The following is a 13,671-nucleotide window of genomic DNA, read 5'->3' on the forward strand; positions in this document are numbered from 1 at the left end:
ACCGCAAGAACGCGGGGCGGGCTCGGCCCGGCGGGCTCCTCGGTGCGCCTTTTATTTTTTTTTAATGATAAAGAAAAAAAAAACCAAGAAAGAAAAAAAAAAGGAGGCAAAAAGCAAAAAAAGAACCAGAACCCAACCCCCAGTGGGTGGCGGCCAGGCCGGGCGCCGGCCCCGGGCCGCTGCGCGCGGAGGACCCAGGGCGGCAAGCTTGAACCGCGGGCACACTCACATGAAAAACTCGGGCGACGACGGGCTGTCGCTGCTGGAGCCGTTTTCTCGGAAGCCGCTGCCCACCAACTTCTCGTACTTCTCCTTGTAGGCGTCGCGCTCGCGCACCAGCCGGGAGATCTCCTGCTTGAGGTGCTCCACCTGCTGCAGCAGCTGGTTCTTCTCCGACTCCAGGACGTGCCTCTGCTGGACCCTCTTGAAGCGGCACGACTGGGCATAGCCCCTGTTTTTAAGGGTCCTCCTCTTCTGCTTCAGCCGGATCACCTCCTCCTTGCTGACCCCCCGCAGCTGCCGGTTCAGCTCCCGCACGGACATGGTCACCAGCTGCTCGTCGGAGAAGCGGTCGTCGAAGTGGAGGCCGCCGTGCGGGTGCGGGTGCGGGTGCGGGTGCGGGTGCAGGGCGCCGGGCGCCGCGGCCGGGCCGCCTGCCCCGCCGCCGCCGCCGCCGCCGCCGCCTCCCCCGCCGCCGCCCGCGGACGAGCCGGAGCCGGAGGAGCCGGAGGAGCCGGGGCCCGCGGCGGCCGAGGCGGCGGCGGCGGCGGCGGCGGCGGCGGCGGGGGGCGCGGCGGCGGCGGCGGCGGCCGGCGCGTGGTGGTGGTGGTGGTGGTGGTAGTGCGGGGCCCCGCTCTGCGCCGCGGCCGCCGCGATCACGGCCGACACCACGGCGGCGGCGGACGAGCCCACGTCCTCGGCGCCCAGCGCGCCCCCGGAGCCGGGCAGCGGCTGGCCGCGGCCGTAGCCATCGAAGCCGGCCTGCAGCTGGTGGCCGCTGCTGATGAGCGCCTCGACCGCGTCCTCGGGGCTGAAGCCCAGCGCCTCCGGGTTGAGCTGCTGCGGGTAGCCCGTCATCCAGTAGTAGTCTTCCAGGTGCGTCTTCTGGTCGCTCCCCGAGCCCGGGCTGGGCGCCGAGAAGCTGGGCGACGGGGGCACGGAGCTGCAGGGCGTGCTCATCGGCGTGGAGGACAGCGAGCCCCCGGCGATGAGGCGGCCGCACTGGCTGATGATGCGGTCCGTCTCCACCGGCTCCTTCTTCACTTCGAACTTCATCAGATCGAAGTCATTAACATATTCCATGGCCAGGGGACTGGTGGGCAGGTCGGAGCCGCTCATGGCCAGCTCGGATGCCATCCTCCTGCCGCCGCCGCCGCCGCCGCCGCCGCTCCTCCAGATGGGCTGAAGCAGGGGAGCCAGCGGACTGTGCTGAGGCGCCAGCGGGTGAGCCAGCTTGCCGGGAAGCAGCCGCGCCGGCCTCGCGCTCCCCTCGCCCCGCAGGCCCGCCCGCGGCCGGCCCCCGCTCCCCACCCCCCGCGGCCGGCCCGAGCGCGCCCCCCGCCCCCCGCGCGCCTCTGGCTGTGCGCGCGCCTGCGAGTGGCTCCGGGGCTCGGGGGCTCGGGGCGAGCGTGCGTGCGCCCCCGGGCCGGGGCGGTGGGCGGGTGGGTGTGTGCGAGCGCGGCCGCGCCGCCGCCGCCGCCGCCTGCTGCTGCTCCTCCTCCTCCTCCTCCTCCTCCTCCTCGGCCGCGGCTCAGTCTCTGCCCGCGCCCGCTGGGCCCGGGGCACGCGTCGCCCGGCGCCGCCGCTGCTCTGCTCGGGCCGCCCCCTTCCCACACCTCTGGGCTCCTCTTTGCATAGGGAGGACGGGCTCCGGGCTCGCTCCGCGCCCCCCGCGCCGCCGCCGCCGCCGCCGCCGCGCTGCTGGGCACAGGGCGGCTCAGCGCCTCATGCCGCCCGGCTCGGCTCTCTCTTCCCCTGCCCCCGGCGCAGAGTGCCAGGCAGAGCAGCGGGTCCCGGGGAGGGGGAGGGGGCCGGCCCGCCGATGCCGCCCGGGGAGTGGGCTCGGGCGACGGCTGGGAGATGAAAAAGATTTTAAAGGCTCATCCAGCAAGAAGAGTTTAAAGCAATTGCGGAGTTTTATAGCAGTTCTGACGTAGCTGGGAAATTGACTCCGACTCCGGACCAATGAGGGGCCGCAGAGCCGCCGCGATTAGCATAATAGTATAGAAACAAGGAAACTTTTCCGAGCTGTCAATCAGGGGCCAATCAGCTGACTGTCAGCTGGGACCGAGGTTTTTAACCCTTCCCTGGACACATCCTTCCGGAGACGGGGGGGGGGGAGCGGTGTGCGTGGAGAGGGGGGACCGGTGCAAACAGAGGGGGGGGCGGGCGCCCCCCCCGCGGGGCCGAGCCCCCGGCCCCCGCCGGCCTCCGCAGGCTCCCGGGCCCCGCCGGCCCGGCCCGCACCTGAGCCGGGCTCGGCCCCCGGCCCCCGCCCGACACGCTCGCCTTCTCCTTTTATAACATCTCCGAGGCGTCCGGGACCCGGGGAGCCCGGTGCACGGGGGGCTGGCGGGGGGCCCCGGCCATGGCACGGGTGGGTGCGCGCGTGCCACAGGCAGAGGGGCGCGAGGGCAGACCCAGAGCCTCGGGGCCGGCCCCGGGACGCCTGGGCTGGGCCTCCAGTCCGGCTCCTCGGCCTCCTCCCCCTCCCCCTTTTCCTTTCTTGACTCTCTCCCTCTTCTTTCCCTCCTCCACCCCTGTGTCTCTCTCCCACACAGACACGCACACGCGTGTTCACGCACACACACACACGCACGTGTCACGCCCCTCGGGCCCCCCTCCCGCACGCCGACCCCCGCCCGCGGGGGGCTCTCCCTGGCGCGGGCTTGCGGGAATGGGGGTGCCGCGGCGCCTGCCCTCTCCTCCCGACTTTGCGCAGAAACTCCGCCCGCGGCCCCGCCGCGGGGGTGCGGGAGGGGGCAGGCGGCGCCCCACCCCGACGCCCCCTCCCCAGGCCCCTCTCCCCTTCCCGGGCCTGAGCGATCCCGCCGAAAGCCCAGAGAAAGAGCCAGGAGCGGGAGAGCCATTGCGGGACGCCTCGACAGCGCCACCTTTCGGCGAAGGTCAGTCAAACGGCTGCGTGTCCACTTGTGTTGATTCTAGGGGGGACGCGGGGCAGGGGGCGCGGGAGCCCCGGGGGCTCTGGGAGGCTGGCTCCGGGGGGCGGGGGGCTGCCCTGGGCCCGGGCCTGGTCCCTACCTTCCCCCGGTCCTCCAGCCCCGAGGGCGGGCCCGGCCCGGCCCGGGACCCCTTGGCTTTGCTCCTTGGGAGCCCGGGCCCGAGGCAGGGCCGGCCCCGCTGGCGAGCCGCCGGCCCTGGTTTCCAGCGGACTTTATGGCCACATCGATAGAATTAAAGTGACTTGTAATGCGGTGATGAATGAGATGTCCTGAGTAAGTAAGATTAAGCGAAGGGCTATAAAGTTGTTTATCTGGAAAGTAATTCTCAGAAACCTGACTTCTGACACTTAGTCATAGATTAAACCCGCTTCTTTGAACATTGCACTTGAGGACGGGCTCGCCCACCCCGAGACATACTTTGCTATTTATAACAGGCCTTGGGTGTCACTCACTCACTGGCAGGGCTCTCTGCTGGGCCCTTTGGCACTTTGGCCTGGAGCGGCCAGAGCCATGCGGGGCTCGCGCTGGGACTCCCCCAAAATCATTTGGGTGCTAAAACTGAATCCACCTGAAATGCTCCGGCTTCAGAATTTCCTAGGTGTTCTGGCTCCCCTCCATGGGGCAGGGTCACTCTCCGATAGTACTTTGTGAGGAAGAAGGAACTGTCCATTAATTTGTGGTTCAGAGGCAGATCTGTGCAATCAAGTAAACACCCCCTTCCTTAAAATAAAAAAAAATAAAGCTTGTATCATGTGACCAAAAGGTAAGATTTATTCCTTCCATCTAGGCTTTCCCTAAATAAGTTGAATACAGCACGTCCTTTAGCATCTTCACATGATAGTGCTACAATTTTCAGTGGCTTCATTTTTTTTTTTGGGTCCAAAGTGCTCCTTTATCTCTTTATCTGAAATGATGTGAGTCTCTTTACTGGCAGTATGGGTACTTTTACCATTGTTCACCATGGGATTTTCTTTTTTAAATGATAAAAGTTTGAAGAAATTAGCCTTATCCCATTAAATGTCTGGGAAAACAATCTGAAAAAATACTCATTGTATAAAGTAGACATACATATATGCAAACTCTTATACCATGCATCTAAACTTGCATATAAACTCTCTAGTGTCCTGAGTAAACTCTGTCAAAGACAAAGAGGAATCAACCTTCTATGGACCCTCACGAACTCCACCGTCAGCAGTTGCTCTAAAATAAACCCAAAGACCCTGAATGTGTTGACGTGGAATATTAGCAGTAATAGCTAGACCATTTCTTGTCATGGTTTCTGGTTGGGTACTACTGTCAAAAGGACTTCTGTGCCCCTCGTATCTGCACAGACTTTTCTACCAGTCCTAATTCCTTAAGACAAAAGCGACCTCATAGACAGTTTTTAGATGTCCCAGGAGTGGCCTGTTTCCGTAATGCACATTCTCATCTTTTGCAGTTTTGGAGTTCATGATTTAGTTTTTTCAGGAGGGATAGCTAAACATTTACAGCCCCTTAATAGCAAGGCTTCTTTTGTGACAATTGAATTCTGTCATTTTAATTAGCACTATTCAGTCTTTAGATTTTTCAGGCAGATAACAGGCCAAATTTCCTTAGGCTTCCTTTGCCTAATACTTCTTTCCCCATCTATCCATGCCAATCTCCTCCAAGTATAATATGATCTGCAGCCCCCACCTCTGCCCTTTTAATATTCTCTCACTATCTGTACTACAGGGATCTCTGGTGAATAATATTCCTTAATTGAGAATACCATGGACTTGACCTCCATGACCAATTCATACCAATATGGTTTAACTTTCTGAAATCAATGAATATTTACTGCAGGAGGTTGGGGATGGCTAGCTTTCTGTAAAAGCTTGTGTAAAGCTGTGAAACCTTAATATCTGAATATACAGTAGTGGGTTTCAAATCAGTACGTGCATTAGAGTTCAATGCAGAAAGAAACAAACAACTATTTGTCGCCAAAAAATTTTAAGATTAGCAAAGGATTCAGGATGACAGGATTCAAAGACTTGGATTTCTTTTTTGAGAAGAGGCAGATAGATAAACAGATAGGGAGAGAGATAGATAAATGCAAGGAAGAGTGAACACTGAATTATCAAATTGAAGAGACCTGCTATAACCTTTGTTTATCCAGGCTTTGGTTTTCTGGAAGTGAACTAAACACTGCTCCCTAAATTTAACTATGAAACCAATGGAACTGATTGGCGAAAGAATTGTTCAGAGGAACTGATCACTCTGGCTAAGCTGCTCTTAGGCACAGTGTTAGATAAATCCTTTTAACAGTCTTCAGATCAGTTAGCAGGGTAAGTAAATCACAAATCACTGTTAGCAGATTCATGGAAGAAAATTAATAGAATCAGACGCGATAATCTGATAAGGGTGGAATTGCTGGGGAAACAGTCTTGCCTCATATTTGAGGATGTGAAACAACGGTCTGATTACTCCGAGTCGTTATGAATAGGTGAATTATGGGCTAAGTAATCATCAGAGTAATTCACCATTTATTAATTCTTTTCTCTTTAAGCTGTTCCCGGTTGCAAGTTGAAGCCTCTTTCCCTTTGAAGACACATCCTTTATAATTTTTATTAGAGGTAATTTATTATTTGCATTACCTGTATTTACTTCATAATGGAACATTTTGCATTCAAATTTATGTAATGCATTATGCTTGAGAATATATTTCTGCCTTATTAGCATAAATAGTCACTTACCTCGTGAATTACTAACAAAGTTTACCTTAAAATATAGAGTTTTTTTATTAAGTGGAACACAAACATATGTACCATAAATTCTGATTTCCCTGTGCAGTTCGAGCTAGAAAAGGCAGGAGAGGCATTGCAGGAAGGAGGCAAAATCAAAAAGAGTTTGTTTGGGGGGGGGGCGGGAATAGCTTCAGGTCCTTGTCCTTCCCACTTTGATGCTGGGGACCTGGGTGGATCTGGGGTGCCTACTCTGTTGTGCCTCCTAGAAGATGGAACTTGACAGTGGATCTTATTGGGCTAACTTTGAATTTCAATGAATGCTATGTATTTGGGGAGACCATGAATCCTCCGGCTAATTCAATAGTATTGGTGAAGTAGGAGCTGGGGGTGGGGGAGATGGGAAGGATATTTTTTTCAGGGGTTTGTCTCATCCTGGTGAGATCCTGATGTTCAGTTTAGAATGAAATATGCTTATCTATTTATTTATTTATTGTGGCAGTGCCAAAGCTCTGAATTGGTCCCGAATGAGAATTCTTGGTGAGGGACATACTCTGTCCCTTTATTTTTCTCTCTCAAGGTACAGTAAGGGGATTGGTTATGAGATCCTTGCCTTTCTACTTCCTTTCTCTTCCTTGTGATGCTGTATATTTCTAGTTTTAGAGGTTTTATTACATCTGCAAAGTCTCTTCCCTCTGACCTTCCGTAGTCTCCTTTTGTGCCTTCCGACGGTCTTGAGGACTGTCCTGTGATTTTTTTTTTGTCCCAATTAGTGTCTCATCTCGTTTCCCTTTTCCATTGCTATACCGTTCCAGTTTAGTGGTCCCAGAAATGATGATATTAACAACTCAACTGTACCCTCCTACTTTAACTGAGTAGGGAAGAGGATAGGCATACTCCAGACTCCTCTCCCTGCTGAGAGACAGGCCAAGGCCCAGAAGGAATGCAACTGTAAGTGGAAGACAGACAGATACTAGATTTGGGGCAGGGTCACTGCACTTTGCAGCATCTGGGCAAGATAATAGTGGACAAACATGTCAGAATTCATTTTAGCAACTAAGGAATCCCCATCATTGACTGGGGAAAATACCTTATATGTTGGAGAACTGCAACTACAGTCTAGTCTGAGAAGGGAAGAATAGTTTATCGAGTATGGGTCGTGTGGGACTTCACGTGTGTTTAGGAGGAAGCGACTCTTGATTCAGTTCAAAATAGACTTTTGAGAAGACATTCTACTGACATCAATTGAAATAGGGGGAGGTATTGCCATTATGCCCCACTCTCTAGATTGTATTTTCTTTGGGCCTTAGTTCAGCAAAACATGCATGCATGATAGCAATCTCTTTGTAATAATTGTAACAAACTGTCTATACAAGCAAAAATAGAGAATTGATCATCTAGGAAATTCTAGACATGGAAATCTCAAAAAACTCCTATTGAAGGAGAAAAGAATTTTTTTCCCCTCTTAACTAAATAATTGAGAATCCTTGACAATGTCTTTCTGATTATTGAGAGCCATAAATAGCCTAGCCAGATGTCTGAGGTTCCAAAGGAGACTTTTCAACCTGAAATATTCCATTTTGGTTGTCAATATAGACCCAGCTCATTAGAGCATCTTCAGAGAAATCATTTGCTTTGTGTAGTTTTGGGATAAGGTGGGGGGGCCTGGAGGAAGGAGGAAGTGAGACATAATACCTGTCTTCACATATCTGAAGGGCCCTCTTTTGGAAGAGAGATGAAGCATGTTGTGCTTAGACCCAGAGGGAAGAACCAGGAAGGATAGAGGGAAATGGCACATTTTGGCTTGATGCAAGGAATAATTTCCTCACTATCAGAATTGGCCCAAAGTAGAAAAATAAAAGAGATTCTGAAGTCAATGGGTACCCCATGTTTTAGGGTGGGGTGGGGAATCTTCAAGCAGAGAATCATTTGGATCAAATAAACCTCATATCTTCCAGTGGTGAAAAATTGTTTTTCTCTTTCTTTCTCTTCCTTCCTTCCTTCCTTCCTTCCTTCCTTCCTTCCTTCCTTCCTTCCTTCCTTCCTTCCTTCCTTCCTTCTTTCTTTCTTTCTTTCTTTCTTTCTTTCTTTCTTTCTTTCTTTCTTTCTTTCTTTCTTTCTTTCTTTTCTCTTCTCTAGTTAGATGATTTCATCCAGAATATATGGCTGTGTCTCAGATTAATTAGCTCTGAAGGTCACTAAGCCAGATCCTTCATGTTCCAAAGCAGTTTTTGAACCTGAAACTTTTCTGTTTAACATTGCACATTGCAATTAATCAGTTTCTAAATCATTTTGCTTTGAATGAGGTAGACACAACAGGTGCCAGTCCCAAGCAGATTCCAGGAGGACTTATTCCATTTCCTACCTGTATAAATCTAGGGATTTCCAGAACCCATTTCAACTACCCAAAATGAATAGCAAAGAAAAAAGAGGTGGAGAAACATAATAAGTTGTTACCTCAGAGTCCTGAGATTTTTTGGCATGTCTACAAGGACTTCTTTGTGAAATTTTTTGAAAAATTTCTTTTGTTCTACATCAGCAAGCCCCTTTTTACCTATGGGCAAAACCAAGGTTCTATATAAGGTCAGAAAACCATATCCCCATGTCCTAGCGACTTTGAGTGTTTACTTGAACTCATGAGCCTTGTCTTACTCAATACAAAAAAAAAATCACTTCAAGATGGAGCTATACAGAAAGCAAAAGGTCTTGGTTTATTTTTATTTTTTTGCATTTAAAAATGTACATTTGCAAAAAAAGAAATTCTCTCCCTCATTCCTGCTTACTACCAGTGTACCCCCAGACAACTTTGTTCTTGGCCAACCTTATCAGAGTCTAGTTTTATTGGTGTTAGGCTTCATTCTGAAACTTTGATTTCATTGACCTATTAAATTGTGTATCGTATCACATGGCGACTGAAGAAAAGTGAATTCTCTAAATGTCTTTCTTAAGAGATGTATCCAAAAGGAAGGATGTGAGGGTTGTTGTCCAGTTCATCTTGGTCATGCTCAACTGGAGTCCCAGCTTTAGCACTTGAGTCCTGATTCTAAGAAAGACACTGACAAACTAGAGCATAGTCAGAATGGGGAATCCAATATCAAGAAACATAGCTAAAGGAACCAGAGATTTTTTATCCTAGAGGGGAGAAGACAAGAGAAATATAATCGCTCTCTTCATCTTTTGCTTAGTCTTACTTTCTTCATTTGCTTATGGTAATGATAATCTTTATACTATCTTTCTCAAAGGGTTATTGAGAGAGAAATGTCTTCAAGACTGACATTAGAGAAATGTGAATTAGTATTATTAGCATTTCATGATGGCAAGAGTACTCTACTTATAATCAGAAATGATCTGTGTTTGAATTTTGCCTCTACCTCTTTGCTCTGGAACTATGGTAGAAAACTAAAATAATAGTTCTACTATTATTCAGGATCTTAATGCTTACAAAGCAATTTTCCTCAAAATAATCCTATGAATTAGTATAAATATTATCATGCCCATTTTACAGATTGAGAAACTGAGACTCTGAGAGACACTATAGAAGCAAGTTCATTCAAGGGCAGGGGTGATTTTGGGGTGATCAGTTGGTTAAATGATTTGTCCATGACTGAGACAGTCATTAGAACTCATCATTGACTCCAAGTCCAACACTTTTGCTATTATGTGATGCTGCCTCTCTAAGCCTCAGTTTCATCATCTGAAAAATGGGAATAAGGGAATAAATCTTTATTCTGTGCCTATGTTGTGTGCAAAGCCTAAGCTGTGTCCTAAATACATTTGCTTATCAAAGCATTGGGCAAATAGCTATAGAATATATTTAAACATTTTTTTTTAATGAGAATCCAGTGAGGTAACATGAATAAAGTACATTATTCAAATGCCAGCTCTCATTGTCACCAGTGTCATCACACTTACATGTAGCTCAATTGCCCTATTTCTAAGCTGAGATGGTCCTTATATCTTTCATTAATCAACCTATCTCACATCTCTGATTCAGCCTTTGTGATTGAATCTCTCTTTCCCATGAGGGGACAGAATGTGATGGAGCGAATGATCCTTTTTTCTAGAAAATCATCAGGCCATTGAACCAATGGGACCCCTCCCTAGGCCTTCCCCCACTTCTTTCCATCCTCTCCCCTCCCCCATACAGATTCCTCTTGCCTCTCTGGTTTCATGTCAGTATAGCCCCTAAAAAGGTGATGGCTGAGTCTTTCAGTCATGATCACTTCTGTGCCCACACCGACTCAATCTCTATTTTCAAAATCTCAGCTAAAAACTCTTGTTTGCACAGGAGAACTTAGATGCATTTCTGTTTTTGCCTTTTTTTTAAAGTCACTCTGTTGTATGGAGGTGTGGGTCTCTGAAAGGGTATTGTTGAGAGGAAGATCAGAGCAGGAAAAAGCAGGAATGCTCTATTATTGGCTAGTAAGACTGAGGCTTAGTTCATCTGACTACTCCACAAACAAAGTGTGGGGGGAGTCCCTGTCCCTCTGTGCTACCCCTGCTCCCTACCTCCCTGCCCCCCCCCATTATTGGATTTCTGCCAATAGAACTCTTCTATTGGAAACTTCTCCACAGAGAGGACTCAGCAATATTAGGCAAACAGGCCCATGTGAAAATGGTATCATGGCAAATGAATAAAACAAAGCTTTTGAAATTAGTCAGAGTTCTTTTTTTGAACCAGCTTTTGAGATTTGGGATTTCTATTTGCTCTTATGAAATTGACTCTTGTAGTACGGAAACATGTATTTGCCGGCTCTCTTTCACCTTCTAAACTTTAACATACACGGACAGCCTTTTAGTGCGTGCAGCAAAATGAATTTATTTCCTTTCACTTATGACTAAGGATAACTGACCCGGAAAGTCTTGGGACCCGGGTTCTAGGGTTTTAAGGCTTGCTATATCACAAATTTGATGTGGCAATCTCCCCCCCCCATCAGCCTCACTTTCTTGTTCCATAAAATGAGGTTCAGTGGGAGCCTGGTGTTGGACTGAAAAGTCTCTGAGATTCCTGACTCTCCTACTTATTGGACAAATCATTAAATTTTCTTTCAGTTTCTCATCTGTGAATGCTAAAATCACTTCTAACTCAAATATTCCATGACCCATCCAAGGGTGCTGAGATTCCAAGATTGTCACCTTTGACGTTCCCCCAAATATCTCTTACACACACACAAACACTCACTCTCTCTCTCTCTCTCTCTCTCTCTCTCTCTCTCTCTCTCTCTCTTTCTGAAGTTTTCTAAGAGCCAGGTCTTGGACAATATATAGGATCATAGATTTAAAGTCATAATCAATCTGTCAATAAGTCAACATTTTATTAAAGGCCTCAAGAAATTTAGAAATGATCCAGGCAAAACCCTTTGTATTCCTGAGAAGCTAACTGAAGTTCAGTGTAGAAATCACTTGTCCAGGGTCATATAAATAGCAAAATGCAGAATTAAGACTCAGACCTCTATTTTGTGAAACTAGGTTCCAAGCTCTTTCCACTACATTCTTCAGTCATCCACTTAAATTTTTTTCCTACCTTTGAGCTAGATCATTAATACATGTTTAAGCTAAACATAAAGGGAATAATCCCCAAACTCTTGAAGTCATTTTCCAATTGATTTTTAGAATCGGTCATGTCATCCAGTTTACCCACCTTCTACTTTAGTGGGATTGTATGTGCCCATTTCCTGGGCACATCTGGTCATCTGCCCAGCAATGATACATAGGCCCAAACCTTGTCTAGTCTATTCTAGGACTGCCAATAGAATTACAGTATCATAGACCTAGTGCCAGAAGGAGCCTCAGAAGCCAATGCCTTCATTTTATGAATGTGGAAACAAATCTGGAGAGGTTGTGAGTTGCCAAAGGTCATACAAGTGGGTAAAGTGGATTTGAACACCCAAGTTGCTCGGCTTCAGGTCCTGGACACTTTCTCTGAATCCTTTAGTTCAGAGGACTTGAGAAAAAATTAGAGAATGTTTGAATCCCAAGTATCTCCAGGCAACCTCACAGTTTGACATACTTATGCTACCTTGCCCATAGACTCAAATCAAATTTACTTTCAGCTTAAGGACTGTAGAATTCATTTTAGAGCAGTGAACAATGGATTAAAGTGTGTTATGGAATCATTTCCTGTGGGATCAGTCTCCAAAATGTAGGTCCCTATATGAATGAATGAACATTTGCCTCATTCCTGAAAAGCTACTATCCTGAAATTGTTGTTGTTGAGTCATTTCACTTGTGTCCAACTCTTTGTGATCCCATTTGGGGATTTCTTGACAGAGATACTGGAAGGGTTTACCTTTCTCCAGATCATTTTACAAATGAGGAAAGTATGGCAAACAGAGTTAAGCGACTTGACCAGGATTAGTTGGCTAGTAAGTGTCTGAAACTAGATTTGAATTCAGATTTTCCTGACTCTAGGTCTAAGGTTCTATCTACTGAGCCGCCCAACTGCCAAACTATTCTGAAAGGCAGGTCAGTATAGTGTAAAAGTGCTGGATCTATTGTCAAAGAAGTTGGGTTTGAATCCTGATTCAGAAATATCCAGCTATGTGACCCTGAGCAAGTCATTTAACCTCCCTAAGCCCAAGTCTTTTTTATCTGTAAAATAAGGATGACAATAATAATATTTACTTATTAGGGTTATGTGTAAGGCACTTCATGATCCTTAAAGAAGTATTTAAAATGTCTTCCTCCTCCTCCTCCTCTTCTTCTTCTTCCTTCTTTTTTCCTCTTCCTCCTTTTCCTTCTTCTGATTAAATTAATCCCAAAGTGTAATTCATAGAATGGAAACCCTGTCCTCCACTTGGCATGTTGAATATTTCTATTAATGACTCTGATAAAGGTATAGATGACTTACATTGGTGACTCAAAGCTGGGAAAGGATTATCAATATAAAAACAGTTGCTGCCCAAAATGAACTCAATAGGGGAAAAATGTCTGGATCTAATAAGATGTACAGTCTTAAAGTACAGTACAATGGTGAGAAAAATTAACATGATCCTAAAACATATTGAGAGACCTAGTATCTACAGACAGTAGGGGTATCATTCCTATTGGATCTTGCCCTGAGCCAACTATATCTGGAATATTGACTTTATTTAGAAAGGACAGGAACACACTGCTGTAACTTATCTAGAAGAGAGCATGCTATAGGATAATGTGAGGGCTGGAGATCATGCCACCCAAGACTGGGGATGTCTAGACTGGAGAAGAGAAGGCTTCCTGAGGGGCAGTGGTAGAGAAATGGGGCTGGAGGATGATGGTAGTGGATAGTTTGCTTCAAGGAATTTAAAGAGTTGTCATATGAAAGAATGATTAGAATCTACCAAATCCAGTGTCTTTGGCTTTCATACTGTTTCTCACATATGTCATCTCCTTTTTCTAGACCTTTGCCTTAACTGTGCCCCTACCTGATCCCCCCATACCTATTCTTCCTCACTTCTGCTTTCTGATTTCCTTGTCTTCCTTTCAACCTCTAGTGAAATCCTCTTCTTGCCTTTCCTGGTCAATCCCCTTTCTCCAACACACCCAGACTATTGCCTTCCTTTTATTTTTATTTGCCATGTATAAATCTTCTTTGTATAAGGTTACTTCTATGTGGTCTCTCCACCCCCCCCAAGATATGGGCTCCTTGAGAGAGTTTCCCCCCCTTTTTATCTTCAGTCCTTAGGACAATATCCAATACAGAGTAAATTTATTAAGATAAATGCTTATGGACTTGACATGTTGATTTGTTGGGCCCCCAAATGCAAAATTAGGGAGTGGAAATTTCAGAGAGGCAATTTTAATTCAGT

The 13,671-nt window shown here is 47.7% G+C and overlaps 1 protein-coding gene across 4 annotated transcripts in view; it reads right to left on the reverse strand.

Moving 5' to 3' along the window:
- Positions 1 to 1,525, reverse strand: part of MAF (MAF bZIP transcription factor) — a 505,697-nt gene extending 504,172 nt beyond the window's left edge. For 2 of the 4 annotated variants that reach the window (XR_012471955.1, XM_074203760.1), the window contains exon 1: positions 230 to 1,525. Coding sequence is in view for 3 of the 4 variants with exons in the window: in XM_074203760.1 (XP_074059861.1) it covers positions 230 to 1,356 (1,127 nt within the window). In the remaining variant the exon portion in view is untranslated. The remainder of the gene's footprint in view (positions 1 to 229) is intronic. The other 2 variants (XM_074203754.1, XM_074203768.1) reach the window with 2 other exon arrangements.
- Positions 1,526 to 13,671: the final 12,146 nt, after the last annotated feature.

The sequence above is a fragment of the Macrotis lagotis genome, chromosome 1, assembly GCF_037893015.1.
Source record: "Macrotis lagotis isolate mMagLag1 chromosome 1, bilby.v1.9.chrom.fasta, whole genome shotgun sequence".
Lineage (NCBI taxonomy): Eukaryota > Metazoa > Chordata > Mammalia > Peramelemorphia > Peramelidae > Macrotis > Macrotis lagotis.